Source organism: Lissotriton helveticus, chromosome 2_1, assembly GCF_964261635.1.
Source record: "Lissotriton helveticus chromosome 2_1, aLisHel1.1, whole genome shotgun sequence".
Lineage (NCBI taxonomy): Eukaryota > Metazoa > Chordata > Amphibia > Caudata > Salamandridae > Lissotriton > Lissotriton helveticus.
This window is the reverse complement of record NC_136059.1, coordinates 897,407,496-897,430,906: the sequence shown is the minus strand read 5'-3', so window position 1 is coordinate 897,430,906 and position 23,411 is coordinate 897,407,496. Positions and strand designations below refer to the sequence as shown.

General features: G+C 41.9%; 1 protein-coding gene across 3 annotated transcripts in view; it reads right to left on the bottom strand.

Moving 5' to 3' along the window:
• AUH (AU RNA binding methylglutaconyl-CoA hydratase) overlaps positions 1-23,411 on the bottom strand; it is a 789,095-nt gene that overhangs the window by 395,024 nt on the left and 370,660 nt on the right. For all 3 annotated transcript variants that reach the window (XM_078675624.1, XM_078675622.1, XM_078675623.1), the window contains 2 exons: positions 20,902-20,994; positions 1,215-1,271 (listed from right to left, as the gene is read on the bottom strand). In XM_078675624.1, the coding sequence (XP_078531750.1) occupies positions 1,215-1,271; positions 20,902-20,994 (150 nt within the window). The remainder of the gene's footprint in view (positions 1-1,214; positions 1,272-20,901; positions 20,995-23,411) is intronic.

Genomic DNA, 23,411 nt, shown 5'->3' with positions numbered 1-23,411 from the left:
TGCTGAGCAGTCATATAAACAATGAATCCCCAAACAAGCAAAAAAGCCCCTACAGTGTAAGTAAACTGTACATTTCCTACTCCCCCACTGAGCATGAATTAAAAGAAGTAGTTCCCACATTAGCTTACAAGCCCCTATAGTATAAAGAAACAGCTGTTGGCAGTTGCTCAAGAGTGATAAAAGGAAATGATGAATTGGGAGCACCAACCAATGAGCAGTCAGTAAAGCACACTGACACACGAGTGAACTTATGTAAGAAGCAGGCAGAATTGACATGCCTATAGTGAAAACAACAGGTCTTGCAGACAGTGCATGCATGCTGATGCTCAACCTAAAAAATAAGTTCAAATGCATTAGCACGGGTCAGTGTGTTATAAGGGCATGTTCAAGGTCCATGGTAAGGTATATGAAGCACACTGGATATTCAGAGAGTTGCAGATATTGACGAATACAATTAATGCATGTTGTTAATTCACTAAAGTTGTTTGTTTGTCAGCGAGTCTACCGGTTTCAATAAACGTTTCATTCTTATGTTATGGCTGAGGTCGTATTCTCCACATTTTGCTTGAAAAACTGTGATTTGAGCTAACTGATTTGATGGCACTTGCCTGAGACATACTACTTCCAGAAAGGACGAGCTTCCAGATACGGACTGCAAGTGTGATCATCTAAAAAACCTCTGGATTTATTTTCTTAAAAATATTTTAAAAAGTCCCAGAGAAGACCAGTGCTATGCACAGAGAGACCACCTCTGCAGCAACGTGAAACCATTCTGGTCATATTCCTAGGTTGTACTGGTAGAGCAGAGATCAGGCATACAGTGCTTGCCAAACAAGGGAAATCGCATCTGCTCTCTTTATAAACCTGGAAAATTGTGTTTAATACTTAGCAGACATTTACTTCAGCGACAAAGAATTCCTGTAGTTATATAATCCATTAATCAAATATCAGTGATCTCTGCTTCCAACGCTGCGCTCCTACATTTACTTAAAAGTGAGAGCCATACGCTCAGCGTGCTAAGGCAAATGAAACTGCACCTTTCGCTTTGCCCCATCAAAAATGCAAGCCTACTTGAAACATCAGTGATCCTTTTGTAATTTTCTTTACACTTTACAAGTTTCTATGCAGTCAGTACAGGTGTGTCTCTCACTATTTCTACAGCTTAGACTCAAGGAATCAAGGTCATCTAATTACATCAAGGAATATAAACAAACCTGCACCAGGGATGATTGCCAATTTTGTTTCCACCAGCCCCATCTTAGCAGAAGATGCTAAAAGAAGAAACACAATATATCAGAATCGTGTTATAGTCTATCATACAATCTTTATAAGCAGTGACTAAATATAACATGATTAATAAAAATTCACTGAGTTTGCATTTTTCACGGACTGCAGCAGTAAGACACAACAACTAACATTTCTTCACACAGATTTGTTTCCAAGAAATATGAATTCGCACAAAACATTTCGCCTAAAAATGTTTCTCTGGATTGGAATTGGCACTTCAAGTATTATGTAGATCCGTCAAGGGGAGGGGTAGGGTGAACATAAAGTAGGGATCAAAAAATACCTTTCCCATTTCAACTACCTTTGGAATCTCAATCCTCCAGTGAACGAAAATACTGCAGAAGAGAAACACACCGTACGTGGCAATAAACTAGAACTTTAGTCAGGAAAGTCCCTTTGCTTGCTTTGGTGAAAATTGGTTCAGCGGTTTTATATATTAGCATTATATGAATACGTCTAGTGGATGCCTTGATATATTTAAAACTACCCCCTGCACGTGGTCCCCTTCTTTCTCAATGAACTAAGCAATGTCAGGGAAGTTGCAGGCATGATTACAAAAGGTGGTAAGTCCAGAATGTTCCCACTTTGCAAATTGCATGGCGTTAGAACTGGGGTCTCTAGTTGGCAGTGGCTAGCACCCTGTCCAAATAAGGGCTCTTCCTTCTAGTCAGGGTAAGGGGGTTATACAACCAAGATAACCCCTGCTCACCCCTTGGTAGCTTGACATGAGCAGTCAGGCTTATCTTAGAGGCAATGTGTAAAGTATTTTTACATAGACACACAGTAACACAGTTAAAACACTACAAATGGACACCACACCAGTTTAGGAAAATAACCACTCTTTATATAGACCAAAACAACAACATTCCAATGTGCACAATTCAAGATATCACTTTTAAAAGGTTTAAAATAATCAGTCCATATTAAACTATGGATGTGTCACTTTTAGCACAAAGTACCTGGGATGAGTCAAAACAAAAGACTAAAACACACGCAGGGAATGGGATAAGTTGGTTCCTTTCATAGAGAGGTGATGCAACGGTTTCCTACTGCATGGGGAGGTAATGCATCTGTTTCTTACTGTGCGGCCTAGGTTCCTTACTGAAGCCCAGCGTCGATGCAGACTTGGTGCACAGATGCAACGCGTGGAAAATCCTAGTGCAACAGTGGTGAAACAGACGCTGTGTCATTTCTCCCAACCGTGAACCAGTGCTGCATCGATGCTTTGGCCGCAGCATGATGGTGCAATGGTTTTTCAGCTGTACAACCGGGCCTGCGTCACAGTCGGAGTGGGCGTCTCTGTGTGGGAGATAGGTGGAAATAGAAGCTAGAAAGGCTTGATATGTTTCTCAATTTTTGTATATTTATTATCGGAGTTGAGTGGACATATGGAAAAAAACTTTGTGTTCTGGACTCCAGTTTTCTATGCTTGGGTTACTTCCTTTTTATTCTTTCTTTCAGATCAGTCTTCTCCAGGCGGTGGTTCCCAAGAGTCTCCGAATATATAACAGGGTTCAACTATCTCAATGATTAGCACAACTCGGTTTGTTTAGAAGACTTTCTATTGCCTTATCATTGACCTTTAGCATGTTTTTAGACTCATATCCCTGTGCTCATTTACCAATGTACCAATAAAGCGAGAAACAAAACAAAAGAGATATAAAAATGCCCCAAGTTCCACACCATTAGTATAAGCCCTTCTGGTTGTGACCCACACATCAATCAGGGAGATCAATGCGGTTTGAAAGCAAAAGAAAACAGCTCTCAGCGTCTCTCTGTCCCATAGGGTTCGGACTTGAATGTTTAATATTCCTGCTCATCCTTTCCCTGATTTGGGTCACTCACCACCAGTGCTGTTGCAGTGGCAATTGAGCATCTCCTGGGGGAGTCCACCAGTCCTCGCTCCAGTCCTCGAGTGTCGCCACTCCATCCTCAGTGTCTTCCTTTGGTCTCCCGTCTCCTTCGGTTGGTGTTCCTCTTGGGTTTTCTTTTGTGGTGCCCTCCAGCTCTCTCCAGCTCTACCCCTCGACTCCAGGTTGCTCCTGTCTTCCGGATGTGACATCCTTTTCTCCCTCGGGCTAGGCTCCGGATTGGTTTCTCTGTGGGGTGGATCCACCTTCTTCCTGTATGAGAGAGTCTAGGAGGAATTGTTTAACCCTTTCCACCTTTTTTTCTTTCCAGGCCCGAGATTGTTTCGACGCTTTCTCGCAGGAAAATGGGAAGACACAAGTTAAGTAGTTATGTTCCGGGGTATCAATGTTGGACTGTTCCTCACGCTCGGAAGTCAGAGACAAGGTGCTCGTGACTCGGGCTGTGGCGTACTAGGAGCCACGTGAACTGGCATGGCATTGATTCTCCCAGCCGTGAACAGGCAATGCATCGATCCTTTGGCGTCAGCGCGATGATGCGTTGGTTTATCAACCGCATGGCAAGTTTGCAGCGTGAAAAACAGGCACAGATCTTCGCTGCATGGATTTTCTTCTTTTTGCAGCAAAGCCACCTCCAAGGGACCAGAACTGGAATTGGCACCACTTTCTATGTCAGAACTCCCAGCATAGGAGTCCAGGGGCTGCAGGTGAAGCCCTGAATGGCCCAGAGACTTCAAACAGGAGTTGAGCACACAAAAGCCCTTGGAGAATCTTCTCAAGCAGGATACAAAGCAAAGTCCAGTCTTTTCCTCTCCAAGACAGAAGCAGCAACTGCATGCCAACTCAGCAAAGCAACACGGAAAAGGAGCAGTACTGCTTCGGACAGCTTGACCCAGGAATGTTCCAAAAATGTTTGTTTATAGGTCGAATACTCATACCCCTTATGGCCTTAGAAGTAGGATAGTCTTTGTAGTGCACAGGTCCTGTCTTGCCGTTGTCCTGGCTACAGACACACTACAGGGGGTGAAGGCAGCATGTGCAGGGCACACATCAGCCTTCTTTGTATGACTGTATGGAGCGATTGCACAAACAACCCAACAGACAGTCTACACCAGACGTGGATTCCACAAGCAGGCTGAGGCACAGAATGATAAAGAAAGAAAATGCCCACTTTCTAAAAGTGGCATGTTAGACCTGGCCCTTTTTGCAGGTTTATCTCCAAACCTTTTCCCTTCTGCCTCCTATTATTCTGAACCTGTTATTGTTGGCTTTATAGGACTCTAGGCACTTAACCACTGCTCATCAGTGCTAAAGTGCATATGCTCCCATTATACATTGCGATTATGATTGGTTATCCATGAATAGTGTATTTGATTTACTGGTAAGTCCCTAGTACAGTGTACTGAGTGTACCAGGGCCTGTAAATCAAATGCTAATAGATGGGCCTGTAGCACTGGTTGTGCCACCCACATGAGTAGCCCTGTAAATGTGTCTCAGACCTGCCACTGCAGTGTCTGCGTGTGCAGTTTTAATCTGCCATGTCGACCTGGCAAGTGCACCCACTTGCCAGGCCCTTACCTTCCCTTTTCTTACATGTAAGGCACCCCTCAGGTAGGCCTAAGGTCACCCCAAGGGCAGGGTACAGTGTATGTGAAAGATAGGACATGTACTGGTGTGTGTTACATGTCCTGATAGTGAATTAGTGTGCATTTCATTTTTCCTTGTTGAAAGCGTGTCTGTCCCTTAGGCTAACATAGAGGCTGCCTGCTAACATCCTACAAGCGTAACTTTCCATTGGGACAAGATAGAGAAATGGAGTTTAGACTCTCTGAACTCAGAATATAATAACACACCTTTCAGTAAAGGTGGTTTTTAAATTGTGCCTTTGAAAATGGCACTTAAAGTGTTTAACCTGAGGGAGTTAGGTCCTTAAGCGGGACGGGGGGTAGGCTGGACCCTTGTAAATATCAGAAACACAAAAATAATGCCCATACCCTCCTTATTAATTATAACTCTGTTATTTCAGTTGGAGCCAAATAATACTTGATTACGTTTGGTCAGGTACTTTTATTTATACCAATCATTTTTTGTTTTTTAGCAAAATTTAATCTATTTTTTAGGCAGAAAAGTGATACATATTAACAAACACTTACATCACTTTTTACACATATATAGACATATTATACAACACAAATATATTCACAAATCAAAACAAAAAACATCCAAATAACGTCAGACATTAGACATTTCAATTATCCTTTTCTATACAAAAGCTCTACTTCAAGATTATGCAAGACTACGTCAAATGACATGAACATTTGGATTTGTGCCTATTTCCAATGTATACTTAATATATTGGTTTGTTCCTGTTGATGTGCCGACGCGTTTCAAGTTTGGGGAACAAGTTCCCAAACTCTCATCAGGGCCTTGTAAATAATCTGTATAGGATGCAAGAAAACAATAAAGTTTCATTGAAAACCAGTAAGCCTTTTGTCTACCCTTATTCTTGATTCAATAGATACCCCTTGTACGTGTAGTTTGTAAGTCAAGAAGGGAAAATTTTCGCAATCCTTTTTAAGGGAATGCAGCGTTATTGCTTTTCATCTGCACCGAGCGATGTGGGGAGGGCTTGTCAACAACTGTTGTTCCTATATTTAAAATTGAAACAGACTGTCACTGCCAAATGGAGATATCTTAGTGTGATGTCCAAATAACATCGATTGTCACGTACCTCGTCTCTTTTATCAGAATGTATGGACGTGACGCTTTCAACGTTCGAAATTTTCATTTATATATGGACACACCTGGCCAAAAAATTTGAATTGTTATAGAGTCCATATTTTCACACAGAGTTACATTATTCAATTCCTGCGTTAAAGTCCTACATTTTAATATATTAAGAAAGAGCATAGTACCTGTTTTTTATTTACACTCAGCGTGTATCTTTTCTCCTTATTCAAATAAATGCCTAGTTTTTGCTCAGGCAAGTTGCCTCATTTTCGTCCGTGCGGAGCGACCGCTTATGGTAACACCAAGCAGTTTCTGTAAGGATGTAACGAGTGCAAAAAGCGATGTTTTAGTCTCGCTCATTTTTAGACTCTAATTGGAAAACTGGCAAGTTCTATCGCTTACCTGAAGGTACGGACTCAATGCTCAGTAACCTTCTTCCACATAACGCCGGAAGCCGTCTGACCGGCCCGCGTTGTTGTGGCATCCATTTTGATTTGCATTGTGGGACCAGACTGTGCGCATGGGAATTGTGGGAAACGTAGTTTTCCATGTTAATACCCCGATTTGAATGTGTGTGTTCGTTTTATTAATTGTATAAACAATAAATATCGATCTATGACATTTATTTGGCAACAGTGTTTCAAACATGACGAAGTTGGCAATACCGGCAACATGTTGGTTCTATGAACAGCTTATTCATTAGAGAACAGTTGACATCATACTCTAGATAATTCAGACATACTGTTAAGGCCAGTCAATGTGCTGTGAAACTTCAAGATGAGGTATGCTTCCTTTTGCAGCAACACCTTTTCGACATCAGCAGGGCGCTGTGTGTTACTTATGGTAAACAGTACGGACCATTTGAAATCGTTTTCACTGTGGGACTTTTCAATGAAGTGCTCGACCATAGGAGCAGTTAGCACTTTCTTTTTTTATACGTGATTTGTGTTGACTTATATGTAAGTTAACCTGTTGGTTAGTCTTCCCGATGTAAATCTTGTGGCACGGACAAAGTATTACGTAAATTACATTTTTTGTCCTGCAGTTTGAGAAGCTCAAATGTTTCCATTTCACATCCATATGTTGAAATTCATTGCCCTCGATGGTGTTGGGGCATGCAACACAGTTGCCGCACCTGTGGTGGCCTTCCAATGGTTTCATGTTCCAGAGTGAAAGGAGATCATGTTTTGGTTTTGGCTTTGTGATATCATCTCTGACTATTTGTTGCTCTAAACTTTTGTTCTTTTTATAGGCAAAAATCGGGGGGGGAAGGGGCATTCCAATCCATCAAAAAGGTGCCAATTCTTCAGCACTGCTTGTCTCATCTTATGAGTGTCTGGACCGAATGTGGTCACACATACTAAGCGATCCAACTCTTTCTTCTCTCTAGTATGTAAGAGACACTACCGTGGCGTGAAGCGGGCCCTTTTATTTGAATGTTTTAAAAGTTTTTTCGGATATCCCCTGTATTTCATCTCCTCGCAAAAAGTCTGTGCATGATTGTCATAATCACTTATTTCGGTGCAATTTCTACTAATCCGTAGTAGCTGCCCATAGGGCAAATTTGTTTTAAGATTTCTTGGATGATGGCTTCTGTGGTGCAGGATTGTATTTTTGTCAGTAGCCTTTTTGTACAGTGAGGCTTTTAAACAACCTTCGGCACAACTCAATTCAACATCCAAAAATGTCATTCGAGTAGTGCTTGCTTCCATTGAGAATTTTATGTCTCTGTGTCTCTCATTAATCCAGCCATGAAACGCCAATAGGTCGGCCTGGCTACCCTGCCACAGGAGCCAGACGTCATCTATATAACACAGCCATTGGACGATGTTATCGGCAAAGGGGTTGTTTCTTTCTACAAAGTTTGTTTCATATTGCGCCATGTAGAGCACCGCCATCTCTGGGGCATAAGGGCATCCCATCGCGGTGCCCTTTACATGCATATAGAACTGATCGTTAAATAAGAAATAGTTCCTCTTTAAGGCTATCTCTGCCAATCTCAAAATGAAGGATGTGGGCACCCTGTGTTGCCTTGGCCTGCTCTCTAGATATCACTCGATGACCTCCAGGGCCTCATCCTGAGGGATCTGTGTGTAAAGGGACGTTACGTCCATTGTGACCAATCTTTGTATTGATGGATCAAAAGGTATACCCTAAACCTTTATCAAAAAATCGGTGGTATCTTTTAAATATGATCTAACATTTTTCAAAAATGGTTTCAAAAAGAAATCGACATATTTTGATATTGACTCCAAGCAGGAATCACAACCCGATACTATGGGTCGGCCCGGTGGTTCATTAAGACTTTTATGGATTTTGGGTAATAGGTATAATACCGGAATCCTGGGGAATTTTTTATTTAAAAAATCATATTCTTTAATGCCCAGAAACCCTTCCTCATTACTCAGCTCAAGGACATCAACAATCAATCCTTGAATCTCTTTTCTTGGATCTTCTGGTAAAGTCCCGTACCATGTGTCATTTTCAACTTGTTTTAGTCCTTCTGTTACATACATCTCGCGGGGCCAAATGACCACCGCGCCCCCTTTGTCTGCCTGCTTTATAACTAATGAAGAGTCCTCTTTCAGACTCTGTATTGCCTTATATTGTCCTTGGGTCAAATTCTGATTATATATAACAACAAGGGCACCCATTCGAGTCAGTACGGGACCTCGGGGAACATATTTAAACAAACAACAATGGTCCCAAGCACACGAAAGATAGTAGCATGCAATGAATATAGACACAATGGAACTATATTGAAAAATGACTTGTCCAGCCGGACAGAGGTCCAATTTTACTATGAACAGTGAATATTCTGAAGGAATACCTTCAACATTTCATAGAGAGGGGCACAAGCCTGTACCCAAACATGTACAATTTGACGTAACAGGAAAATAGTCAGAGAGTAGAACAGAATTCGTAGGCAAAAGCTGTTATTTTCTGTAAATATCTCAATGACAGAAATTCCATTAAACACCATTATTGCCAGACATGGCATTCCATACATTTTTACAGTATATGGTGTTTTTGAAGTCAACGGCGTTTCGATCTCATTTCACAACTTTCTGAGAGACCTCATCGTCCGAATCATCTGATTCAGACACAAGAGGCAATAATTCCAGGAAACAGGTTGCTTTTTTAGAAAGGGGCCAACAAACAGAAGCCAGATACAAGGCGCCATGGGAGATGAAGACACGCAACCGGTTTTACAAGTCATAAAACCCAGTGCGGTCGTCAATTTGTCTCAACGGACTCTAACGGACGATGAAGAGTCTGTATTAAATCTTGGCTTAAAATTTGTGCCATGTAGGCAAACTGACTTCACAAAATTGAAGATAGAGACTTTGGAATTTTGTAGAAAATTAAGATTAAAGGCATTCTTTATCAACCAGCCAGTAATTACTAATAACGAAACAACTGGCCTTAGAAATAAATCCAAATGTATACCCCATCAAAATATTCCTAACAGATACAAGCATTTGAGCAAGTCCTGCTCTCGTCCATTAATAAAATGGAAAAAACTAAGAAATATGTGCCTCAGAATTTGACCCAAGGACAACGTAAGGCAATACAGAGTCTTGAAGAGGACTCTTCATTAGTTATAAAGCAGGCAGACAAAGGGGGCGCGGTGGTCATTTGGCCCCGCGAGATGTATGTAACAGAAGGACTAAAACAAGTTGAAAATGACACATGGTACCGGACTTTACCAGAAGATCCAACAAAAGAGATTCAAGAATTGATTGTTGATGTCCTTGAGCTGGGTAAAGAGGAAGGGTTTCTGGGCATTAAAAAATATGATTTTTTAAATAAAAAATTCCCCAGGATTCCGGTATTATACCTTTTACCCAAAACCCATAAAAGTCTTAATGAACCACCGGGCCGACCCATAGTATCGGGTTGTGATTCCTGCTTGGAGTCGAAATCAAAATATGTCGATTTCTTTTTTAAACCATTTTTGAAAGATGTTAGATCATATTTAAAAGATACCCCCGATTTTTTGATAAAGGTTGAGGGTATACCTTTTGATCCATCAATACAAATAATGGTCACAATGGACGTAACATCCCTTTACACACAGATCCCTCAGGACGAGGCCCTGGAGGTCATCGAGTGGTATCTAGAGAGCAGGCCAAGACCACACAGGGTGCCCACATCCTTCATTTTGAGATTGGCAGAGATAGCCTTAAAGAAGAACTATTTCTTATTTAACGATCAGTTCTATATGCAAATAAAGGGCACCGCGATGGGATGCCCTTATGCCCCAGATATGGCAGGGGGTCTACATGGCGCAATATAAAACAAAGTTTGTAGAAAGAAACAACCCCTTTGCCGATAACATCGTCCAATGGCTGCGTTATATAGATGACGTCTGCCTCCTGTGGCAGGGTAGCCAGGCCAACCTATTGGCGTTTCATGGCTGGATTAATGAGAGACACAGAGACATAAAATTCTCAATGGAAGCGAGCACTACTCGAATGACATTTTTGGATGTTGAATTGAGTTGTGCCGAAGGTTGTTTAAAAGCCTCACTGTACAAAAAGGCTACTGACCAAAATACTATCCTGAACCACAGAAGCCATCATCCAAGAAATCTTAAAACAAATTTGCCCTATGGGCAGCTACTACGGATTCGTAGAAATTGCACCGAAATAAGTGATTATGACAATTATGCACAGACTTTTTGCGAGGAGATGAAATACAGGGGATATCCGAAAAAACTCTTAAAACATTCATATAAAAGGGCCCGCTTCACGCCACGGGAGTGTCTCTTACAAACTAGAGAGAAGAAAGAATTGGATCGCTTAGTATGTGTGACCACATTCGGTCCAGACACTCATAAGATGAGACAAGCAGTGCTGAAGAATTGGCACCTTTTGGATGGATTGGAATGCCCCTTCCCCCGCCCGATTTTTGCCTATAAAAAGAACAAAAGTTTAGGGCAACAAATAGTCAGAGCTGATATCACAAAGCCAAAACCAAAACATGATCTCCTTTCACTCTGGAACATGAAACCATTGGAAGGCCACCACAGGTGCGGCAACTGTGTTGCATGCCCCAACACCATCGAGGGTAATGAATTTCAACATATGGATGTGAAATGGAAACATTTGAGCTTCTCAAACTGCAGGACAAAAAATGTAATTTACGTAATACTTTGTCCGTGCCACAAGATTTACATCGGGAAGACTGATCAACAGGTAATTTACGTATAAGTCAACACAAATCATGTATAAAAAAGAAAGTGCTAACTGCTCCTATGGGCGAGCACTTCACTGAAAAGTCCCACAGTGAAAACGATTTCAAATGGTCCGTACTGTTTACCATGAGGGCCTCAAGGTGCTGGGGTTGCTAGCTGCTGCATAGTGATAGGTTCATTCAAACAGCCAGGTCTTGAGTCCTTTCCTGAATTGCTGGGGCAATAGGGAGGTCCTTAAGTGCAGGGGAAGGTTGTTCCACGCTATGACCTGGAGTAATCATCTCTTGCTGCCTCAAATCAATGGCAGATCATTCAGAAGAGTTTTACACAGATAACTGTGTGGTGCAGTATTTTAATATTCTCCATTGTATGCAGTATTTCCAAACTGGACAGGGCTCAGGCAAGAGTGACACAAAGACGACTCTATGACGTGGGTGACCAGGCTAATAAAATTATAGCATGGTTGGAGAAATGGGATAGGGAAAGAAGCTGTGTACAAGAGATTTGTACATCCCAGGGAATGGTTCATAAACCAGGGATAGAGATCGCAGCTGGATTTACTGACAATTATGAAACATTGCACACATCCACCCCCATTAGAACAGAAACTGACTGTACTGAGCTCCTGAGAGACATCCGCCTCCCTACACTATCGATTGAAGCATGCAGTGATCTGGAGAAGGATTTAAGAGTCGAAGAAATAACACATTCAATTAGAGACCTGCAAACTGGTAAAGCTCCTGGCCCTAAAGCATGCAGGCCAAAATGTATATTGGTTTGGCTGCTACAGTGGCACAACACATGCTCAATATGTTCCAGGAAGCAAGGACAGTTGGGAGACTTTCTGAGGACCAGTGGCTGACAGTGGACATTCCCAAGAAAGGCAAGCCCTCTGAACACTGCTACTCAGACTGGCCAATCTTGTTAAATAGCAGCTAAGGTGCTGGCGAAGGCCATTGCCAACAGGCTTAGGAGAGTGATTACCTCATAGCGTACTCTGATAAATCAGGCTTTATGCCACCATAGAAGTACCAGATTGAACTGGAGGTGCCTGTACATATTTTTGCATGTAACTGCTGACGAGCTGGAAGAAGACACTGTATTGTTGTCATTAGATGCTAAGATGGCCTTTGACAGCACTGAATGGCATTAACTGTTCTCAGTAATGGCGAGGTTCGGATTTGTCCCATGGTATTCTGCTTGGATAGAGCTCCTTTACGCAGAACGTCTAGCGAGGGTGCAAGTAAATGAGACAGTGTCCGGCCCTTTTGCCCTACACAAAGGCATGAGACAGGGATGCCCACTATCTCCTGTGCTCTTAGAACTGGCGCTGGAGCTTCTGGCTGCCTGGATCCGACATGACTCGCTGGTGGCGGGCATAATGGGCAAGGGAGGCTGGGAGGAAAAAAATCTCATTATATGCCGACAACATATCGCCGTATGCCACACGACCCATATTTACCGTGGGCAGGCTGCTCCATATATTCTAACTGTCTGGCAGCTATTCTGGTTACCAGATCAACTGGGACTAATCCGTGTTATTCGTCCTTATGGGGGTTGTCCCGACCTTACAGCTAGCGAACAATACCTTCTAGTAAAGGAAAAGTTTAAATACCTTGGTGTGGCGGCCTTTCCTCACCTTACTTATAACTGAATTTCGAGAACTAACATACCCCGATACCTCACACTTCTTTGCCTTGTGGATACACAAATCCCGGAAGATCTATGCGACCACGCTGACTCCCAGAGTATTCATCCCCTTTTCCTACCCTTTCTTTTTCATTGACGAGGGGTGGTGGTGGTGGTAATGTTGGCTCTTAGTTGTTTGTTCTGTTTCTCCCGCCCTCTCTTATTGTTTACTCCCAAGTACCCGCTCAGCTTATATTACCTTGGTAATGCTATTATTTGCGACACTTGTTGTCTTTATTGCACTGTCCCCAGGGAGCTGGGGGTCTTGTTCCTTCTCCTGTTTGAAAATTACCTTGGTGTATTGATATCCAGGAAGAGTAATGAGTTCATGGCAGATTATCCACTCCTGTAACTGGACAGGTTGCGCAGAGATGTTGCATACAAGAGATGACTGCCAGTATCCCTAATGAGAAGGGGTGTCACGTTTATTATATGTCCTGCAGAACACTCCTTACAAAATACTGATTGATTTTTTCCATAAAGTACATAGCGAACTACAAAAGCTTTTATGGGATGGAGGCAGCTCCCGGATAGCTCTCCATAAATTGCAGAGAGGGGTATTTGATGGGGGCCTGGCGGTCCCTGATATTAGAAAGTAATATTGGGCAGCCCAGTTGGTCACCATTAATGATTGAGTGTTTACAGGACAGAAAGAACCAGCATATAGGGTGGATCGCCACTCGATGGGACGACGGAGATGCCGCAAACAGCTAGAACAACAATTGTCGTAGCACACACAGTACCCCGTGTTTGGTGGGAGGCCACAAAATTCCTTAGATGGAGAGACAAGATAATGGGGAAGACTCCATTATGAGATAGGGATCTCCTAAGGGAGGTGGGGAATCTGATTCTGGATTCAGTAAATGGGGCCTGCTAGGGAAAGACTACCTTGGAGACGTCTGGATGCGTCAGGCCATAATCTCCTTTGAGGACTTACAAGTGGAATATCAGGTTTCCACGTCTGAAAAGTTCAGTTATCTCCAATTTGGGCATGCACTTACGGCCCACATACTTGAAGGTGACCACCTCCCAGAATACAAACTCCTAGAAGACAGACTGTTGCTAGACCCAATGCCTGATTAAGCCACCTCCTTGATAATTTATCAAAAGATTAGGAATAATGCACCTGATCCATTGGGCACCTAACGAGAGGCATGGGAGACATAGGTGATAATACTGGAGGACAATGATTGTCTGAAGGACCTCCAGAGCCCGAGAGAAGTGGCCATAAGGGTAGGTTTCCACCTAATACAACTTAGTATCCTTCACAGATCATACTCCTCTAGAACCCTCATACACTGACTATGCCACTGCGACACAGACCAATGCGTCAGTGGGCATGTCCAAAAATCCAGCAGTACTGGGAGGGATTACGCGATTATGTCTGAAGTAGTGGGCAAGGTAATTCCACTGGAAGCTAGATGGAACATATTGAGCATAACTGAGGAAGAAATCTGGCATATCTATCTTGAAAAATGCTTGATTGTTGCAACAGTGGTAGCAAAAAGGAACATATCCAGGACCTGGGGGGGCAGAGCGGCCCCTGTGGGTGGTGGATTGAGAGTCAGACCTTGATTGGTGCTGTGCAGCCGAAAACGTGGTATTCCAAAGACGGGGTTGCCCAGGTAAATGGGAAAAAGTCTGGGGTAGGTGGGTGGCATACAGGGGACACTAAGAGCTCTCTTCCAATTAGGTCTGGGTGGGTGGGCTCAGAACTTGGGATTAGTAATCTTGGATAAGGATACTGATGTCAAAGTGCTGATGCTGTTCATATCCATACATACAGACTTGAGCGCAAATGTAGTAATGGGATTTTCTATATTCAGAGTCGTCTAATAATGATGTATGATCGTTTCTGTGCTGCTGAACAACTGATTAATACAAAGATTAAAAAGTATATATAAAAGTGCTCCCTCCCAATCCCACTGTCACTTTCCGTAAGGCGTATTCAATGCGCAATGATCTGGTTAAAAAGTGCAGAAACAATCAAATCCACCAATTGGATAATGCCAAAAAGGGGTTCACGAGATGCAGCTCATGCAGAGCCGGCAGATTTGGTATGAACATCTCCACGTATAAGACACCTTTTTCTGATTTTGAACATCCATTCAGAGATCACTATACATGCAGAACTGACCACGCTGTTTACATACTTAGGTGCAGCTGCAATTTGTGTTATGTAGGAAGCACCAAGTTATCGGTGCACATACGCATACTGCAGCACCTCCGTGCTATCGTGAATTTTGATCCAGCTTACCCAGTTGCAAGACACTTCAGAGCTGTTCATGAGAACAATTTAAAGTGTCTGAAATATTATGTAATTGATGCAGTACCCCCTAATACGAAAGGTGGGATCCAAGAGAAATTACTGCGCCAATTGGAGTCCAAATATATTATAGAGCTGGATACCAAGTTCCTATCTGGATTAAACCCAGGGGAGGATTTCCACAATTTCCCGTTGAAGGGTGGCGACTGTTTACTCTACCTATGTCACTCCCCCTGTAGGATGAGCCCTCTCTGTTTTTACTAACTTCAGTGCCCCTTGGCGGAGGGAGATTGTACAACATGATGTTTCTGTTTTGCTTTCTAGCTGCTTGTCTATTTATTGAATTGTGGAGTAAGTTCCATTCAAATTACCTGTTTTTATTTTGGGATTCTATATGGTGTTGAGTTCATCTGGGGCGGTACTGTTAGTGCACATAAGAGGTCAATAGTTGTATAACAATATATAGGAATGCGCGCAACATGACAGTCTGACTCCAGATGTATATGTCATCTGCCGCCCAACCCACTTTTGGGCTATGGGTTATTGTTAGTTTTATTTATTGTTTAAGCACAGTTTTGCACTTTACACCCTGAGCACGTAAGCTCTTTTCCTGACTAACGTGATGGCGGGACAGTTTAGTTAGTTTCTTATGGGGCCATCATTATGCAATCTTGCGTATTTGCACATTTATATGATCGGGATTGGTCATGTCCAATTTTCCTAGGGATTTTTTACATCAGCGTATTTGCACATATATACTTTGCTGCTATAGTCTGCTCAGGCATTGACTTCGGTCTGGTACCAATGATTAGGTGAACATTACTACCTCCATTTTGCGTATTTGCAGTTTGATTATGAAATCGCCCTGTCATTTTATCATATTATATTTATGCGTATCTGCACACTGTTCACCAATATGACCTGATTATTCCATTATTTTCTGGGAATGTATACATCAGCGTATTTGCACCTGAATATAGCATTGCCCCATTTGATTATACAACATGCATCAGGTTTCTATAATCTGTGAAATAGGTTCAAATAGCATAATTTGCACAATTTGTAAAAATGTGTGTCTTTTAGTGTATTTTGCACTTTCTTGACAGATGTTATTTCTCTGAGTACTGTTATGTCTTATTCCTGGCCCTTATAGCGATGCCTATATAGCTCCACTATAATATATTTAGGACATGAAGCTGGATGTAATCTATCTCTACATGTGGAGTCATTTATTTATATATATATATATATATATATATATATATATATATATATATATATATATATATATGTCATTTATTCGCAAAATACAATTATGTATTTATATTCTCGTTTTCAACAGAGGTTGTACATTGAAGGTCTTTCTTTGCATGTAGTTATTGTATGCGAAGTAACTTGTCTCTGTCTATCTATGTGCCGATCACGTGAACCGGAAGTGCTTGGTGGTTTAAATTTCCTGGTTTTGTAATGTGTCTCCAAGTAAACATGGACACCGTTTGTGTCCGAAACGCGTCTGGAGACTGCACCTTCATTGATTTAAATAAAGCACTCCGCATTGGCGACTTGGGCATTTATATATATATGACCTAAAGTACTTTATCATCGATGCTGTACCCAAAAACATCAGGGGGGGTAACAGGGAGAGAGCCCTAAGGCAACTGGAAAGTAAATACATCTTACTTTTAGACACCAGGATTCCGAATGGATTAAATACGGGGGAAGATCTGCATTGTTTTTTATAATTGTGTATATTTACAGCAGTATGGAGGCTCTCCCGTATTTTCAGTTTTCAGCTTGTTTTTTATTCAGATGCAGATTGTATCATTGTATCATCTTATCCGGATGGTTCGGTTGCTGTTAACTAATGTCCATTTACATAGGGCTCCGGAGACCCCCTGCAGGGTGTTTGCACATTATTTGGGGTTTTTCTCCTTGGTGGTCCCTCCGTTATAATAACCAGTTTTTGTATAGGTAGGGCGGGTAAAGGGTTAACCACTGGCCTCTACCTACAGTTTTTCTCCAATTGAAATTGGGCACTATGCCATAATGTTGCTTTGTCTCAAGAGCATACTGTGTTTATACTAGTTTTCAGAATCAATATGTTATTCTGACAGACATTTGAATTTTGGCGTCATGTAACTCTTCATAAATTGAGGTTTGTTAACGTGCCGTTACAAATGCATTCCCTTATACATATGTTATGTTATGTTATTTATTTTTTATATAGCGCTCAGATGCCGCAGCTAAGAGGCGTCCCGGCGCTTTCCAAAGATGGTAAACACAACACAGTCAGGATTAAAAGGAGCAGAAAAATTTAGACTGAGGAGAATAAAAAGGTTTTTAAAGCTTTCCTAAAAGGAAGCAGATCAGGAATGTCACGGAGAGTGATAGGCAGAGAATTCCAAAGAGCTGCCGCCAGCACTGAAAAAGAGCGACCGCCCATTCTAGCTCTTTTAAAGCGGGGCACAATGGCAAGATTTGAGCCAGAGGATCGAAGAGTTCTGGACGGAGCATAGTGTTGAATAGTCTGCGATAAAATAGGGGGAGAAGCAAATTTTAAAATTTTAAAAGTTAAGCACAGTGCTTTAAACTTAATTCTTTGCCCTACAGGCAGCCAGTGTAGATCTCGGATAGTACGCCGGGCGGAGACAAACTTTGGAAGGCCGACAAGCATCCTGGCCGCCGCATTTTGTACCCTCTGAAGGCGGGTCAATTCGGCTTGATTCAAACCCAAAAACAGAGAGCTGGCATAATCCAGTCTGGTAAGAACCAGAGCTTGGACTATTAATCTGTCTGGTGTCCGCATCGAAAAATTTAAAGATGGGTCGAAGACAATGCAGAGCACCAAAACAGGTGCCAGCTACGCGTTTTGTGTGGGCAGAAAAAGAGAGTTTGTCATCCAGCCACACCCCGAGGTTTCTGACTTCGATAACAGGGGTGGGGACAGGGCCCAATTCAGATGGCCACCATTGGTCTCCCCATAGTCCACCTTCCCTACCAAAGATGATAACCTCGGTCTTAGAGGCATTGAGCTGTAATCGATTGTTCGCCATCCAGTCCGCCACCGCTTTGAGGGCGGATTGAAAGGTAGGGGCATCCATATTGGAGTCACCATTAAGTGCCACCGCCAGCTGCGTATCATCGGCGTACGACACCATGGTGAGACCAAAACTATGGGCTACCTCCGCCAGAGGCTGAACATATAAATTAAAAAGGGTAGGACTAAGGGCCGATCCCTGCGGGACACCCTGATGAATAAAACGTGGGGCCGAGGCAAACGGAGGTGTAGACACTTTGAATGTTCGATCCGAAAGAAAGGATCGAAACCACTCAAGTGCCTTCTCTCCGACTCCAGCCTCCATAAGACGGTGCAAGAGGATCTGATGGGAGACCGTATCAAAGGCGGCACTTAAATCCAATAGGATCAGTGCCGCCGTCTGACCCTGGTCCAGCATCTCCCTAATGTGTTCCACCACAGCCAAGAGCGCAGTCTCAGTGCTGTGGCCCGTGCGGAACCCATTCTGGGAGTTATCCAGAATATTGGACTCCTGTAGGTGAGAGGATAGAATCTGATTAGCATGAGACTCTGCTAATTTAGCTAGCCAGGGGAGAAGAGAAATAGGCCGGTAGTGTTCAGATTTAGTGGGGTCAAGGGCAGGTTTTTTAAGAATAGGGATAACAGTTGCCTGCTTCCAGGCCCTGGGAACCGTACCGGTGGTAAATGACAGATCCAGCAGGCTATGCATTGCGGGATAGCAACACTGGGCAAATTCCTGGAATTGCAGGGGTCTCATGGGATCATCTGGGGAGCCAGATTTAACCTTTATCGTTAAAGCTTTAAACTCCTCCAAAGTAGGGCTAGGAATAGAAAGCAATGGTTTAAAAACAACAGGGGCAGTGGTATTGTCCCTGTAGGGGGCTTGAGAGAAGGACCTGTAGATGGCTTCAACCTTTTCCACAAAGAACGAGGCCAGATCCTCACAGTGGGCCACCGAGACTTCGAGAGTGGTGGTGTTGATCTTTTTGCTGGTTAGGTCATTACAAACTTTGAATATGACCTTCGTGGGGTTGGTACTGTTCCTAATCTCCTGAGAATAAAAAGCAGCCCTAGCTGCACAGATAGCCCGATGGTAGACTCTAGTGCAGGCCCTATAAGCCGACTTAAGGTCAGCGTCGTAATTTTTGCGCCAGGCACGTTCAGCTTTTTTGCAAGAGGATTTAAGCTGTTTAAGGGATTCGTCATACCAAGGGCTGGAGGGACTAGATCTGGCCTTACTCCATCTGACTGGTATGAGAGAATCCAGAGATTTGTTTATCCACTCGCAAAAATTGTCGTACCCACGGGAGACTTCTATGGGGGGTTGAGGATGATCTTTCATCAGGAGTAGATGAAAGTGCTCTGGATCTAAATTACGCCAAGGACGTTTAAGAGTGTCAGGAAGATTATTTCTGAGGGGAGGATTAGGAATCAAGATATGGGCCTCGATCAAATAGTGGTCGGTCCAGGCCATAGGTTTGGGTTGAAGCACTGAAATATTGGTGGTCAGATTTGTCAGAAACGGGTCTAGCAAGTGACCACCTATATGAGTCGATGACTGTATCAGTTGATTAAGTTGGAATGCTTCAAGATCTGCCAACAGGCAATGGACCGAGTTATTCACTGGAGCTTCCATATGTAGATTCAAGTCACCAATAATCGTGAAATTCACAGTTTTCATGGCTAAAGAGGCGACTACTTCCGGAAGGCTAAGCCGGAAGGCGCCATCAGGGCCAGGAGTCCTATAAATTAGTAGTCCAGAAATATGAATCTAATTCCCCCTTTTTTAAGGTTTAACAGAATTTGCACATTGCACAATTTAGCACTTTATTATGTTATGCACTTGCACTTTTTCGGATTGTTAAACTAGTTCAGCTTTTGGATCAGCATCATATATATGAATTGTGTAATATGACACACAACGTTTTTTGGATGGATTAGACAGGATAGAACATGTATATTGAAACTAGAATAGTTGTTCTTGAATTATAAATATTTTAAGATATTGTGTAAATATTTTGTTTGTATTGAATTCACCTGGTCCACATCAATATGTGCAAAAAACGGATGATGTTTTTGTAGTATATCTTTTATGTCTATTCATTGCTGACGTCTTTACAATCTGAGAGTACACAGTATATAAGCACACTTATTGGTTCCTATGGTCATGTGATCAAGGCTACCGTGACGTAGCCGAAACGCGTCATGCTGGTGACAAGGGAGCAATAAACCACCTTTGAAGATGTCTTGAGCGCTGTTTTGTGGTCTGTACCTACGTTTGTCGGATCGGTATTCAGAGCCGATCAGTAGGAGTGTGGAACGGATATATATATATATATATATATATATATGATCAAGACCACGGACGTAATCGAAATGCGTCGTTTTTTCTGCCAAAAATAAAAAACGTACTTGCTGCAACTGCTGTGGGCTCGTCTGAATTCTAAGTATATTAAGCTAAGCATTCTGTGAAGGGAAAGGTTTCTTTCATGATGGATCATATTAAAGTACGATCCTACATCCTACTTCAGTTTGTCATGTGATTATGACTCAATCTGATTTAACAGGAAAGCAACCACTTAATTACACATTCTATCTAATGAAACCACCAATCTACACAGAGAAATTCGTATCAATTAATATGCTAGCTGGTTTTCAAAGCAGGTAATGCACCAATTCAGTTTCACTGTCCATGTAGTTACACAATCTTATATCGTTCAGCTATTACCAATACTACAAACTATATCTTGGCTATATTCATGTTATTTAAATAATAGTGCCGTCAATGAATTTTTGTTTGGTAGTAAATCATACAGTGATATACCTGCCACAATGATGTCACAAGCTAATGCCATTTCCAGGCCACCACCCAATGCGATTCCATCGAGGACTGCAATAGTTGGCATTGGAAGATCAGCTGGAAAAAGAAAGAATCATTACATTCTAGAACAAACATTATTGATTTATATAAATGAATATCAAACTCATTAATATGCAATCCAAAAGATAGTAATGAAAAAAATAAAATATGATGGATTACTAATAATAATTGTGCATTCATAACTGTGGTTGTTTGAATTGTCTTTACTACTAAGCTCTGCCCCTTTAGGTATGCTGTTATGCTATGTTGTATGGTTGAAGACATAGCAATAGTATGTTTAAAAAGAAACACTGTAATTTAGACTGTATTAAGTTTATTATTTTTTTTCTCAGGGGTGTAGGTCATTTACTCAGGGGGTGTAAATAGGCCTAGTCATAAAAGTGGAGCTGAGCTCTGTGCACAGCTAATTGATATGGATAAGTGTTGGTAAACAAAATGCATTCAATAAAACGGAGTACCTCATGAATTTCCTGAAATATATTATAAAAAGGTAGCACGCATGCAAATAGATATCATAACTAAGTACTGAAGCAGCATTCACACATGCAGACCGATTTTTAAAAACCTGTTATATTGTGTTTCAAATAACAATGCATCTCCCTACCTCGAGACCTTAGGTCTCGACCCCTACGCACAATTGCTGCGAGGATTTACCAATAATTTACCATCAACATTATATACATTGAAACCAAAAATAATTTGCTTGAGTTTGAACATTTATTTCGACACCATAAATATTCATTCGTTTGAATTATTTAGTAGATCATGAAACACAAATTGAGTAATATACATTTCAAAATGTCATTTGTACATGAAAAAGATTTCATTCAGACAATTTCTTCTGTGCTTTCTTGGAGATGCTCTATGCATTTCGGGTCACATCGGACCCTTCATCAGGAGCAAGTACCATCTAAAAAACAATATCACACAGCAATGAGCATTATATACCAACTGGAGCATATAATGTATCTGCATTTTCCAATAGAACAACATGCTTTAGTGAATTTAAAATGACTCTGTGATGTGTGCTCATCGTGAAAATACCCTTCACCTCAGTGCTCAAAGCAAACCAAAATTCCTAGTAAATGCTTACTTAATCCATCCTAGATAGTACGCTCGTAATCTGTAAAAAAAGAACCATTCAATAAAACGAACCTGCATCGTGAAGGTGCATCAAGCTTAGTGATACTAAAAAATGTATCTGTGACCTTGCCTTCAGGACTTACCGAAGGACTTCAATAATCTAATGCCTGCTGCAGAACTTCTCAAGGAAACATACGTCTTCAACAACGCCCAAGAAGGGGACAACAATCGTGAACCCTAAAACGACAATTCCGAACAGACTGTTGTCAAACCTCCGCTTTCAAAAAAACAACACAAACGCACAAAGCATCTGCTGTCTTTAAAATTTACCGGATCTTCCACCTGCCAACTTTGCAACTCCGCTTGCTCGTACCTCCGTGAAATACAACTCCATGACCTCTGCCTGTGCGTAGGAACTAATACCGTATCTCGAGCAATTAACAGAAAAGACGGACTACTCTTCCGGCTCTCCCCCGGCCGCCATTAGTAAATGGTGTTAGATAGTGTTAAGGATGCTGCAAACAGTACAATAACAATGCAGCCTTAAAAGATATATTTGGTATAGCAAAGATAATTTCTGTTGCGTAAGACGTGTAACAAATTGAGTGCTTGTGAACGTAGACATTGAGAAGTGTGTGAACAGTCTGGACAGCTTATATGCATTTTGAACATTTTAAAGAATGAGAGACTCCTTTGGAGGAGCTGTTTATAAGGAGGCGGTGCCACCAAGCCACATTGCCTATATTTGATCCAGAAAGTGCGCAGGACATGGTAATAGGCAGTGAAGGAACCCTTAAAGAGACTGCCACTTGCCCAGTAATGGTTTTTCGACCCTTTAAATGTATAGGGCAAGATATAGGTTGATGACACAGTGGTGGAGAGAGGGGAGTGTAACCGTCAGGACCTTTACTCTAATGGAACGTTTCTTAAATTTTTGGAGGTAAAGGATGGCTGTGGTCGTAGTCAGATGTTGAGATATGCAAATTTGGACAGAATGGTTTGAGAGATATAGAGGGATTTTTTCAGATGCTCCAAAGGAAACAGAGATTATGAATGCTAATCTGAAGGTGGCACAGGCCAGACAGTTGGTATCTAACTAATAGACAGCTCTGAAGACAGATAAGATAGTAGAACAATTAAAGGTAACAACGCAATGGGAGGAGGACTGGAAGCATGTCAATACGGATTGGAAGAGTGCATGTTTATATGTAAGGAAAGTGTCTAATAACGCCAGATATAAAGACGCATAATTTATTAGCATACATAGGATTTATCTGACTCATACAAAGTTGGGTAAAAGATATCTGGGCAGAACAAAGTGATCCCAGGTGTAAGCACCTAGATGAGTTTTTATATATTTGGTGTGAAAT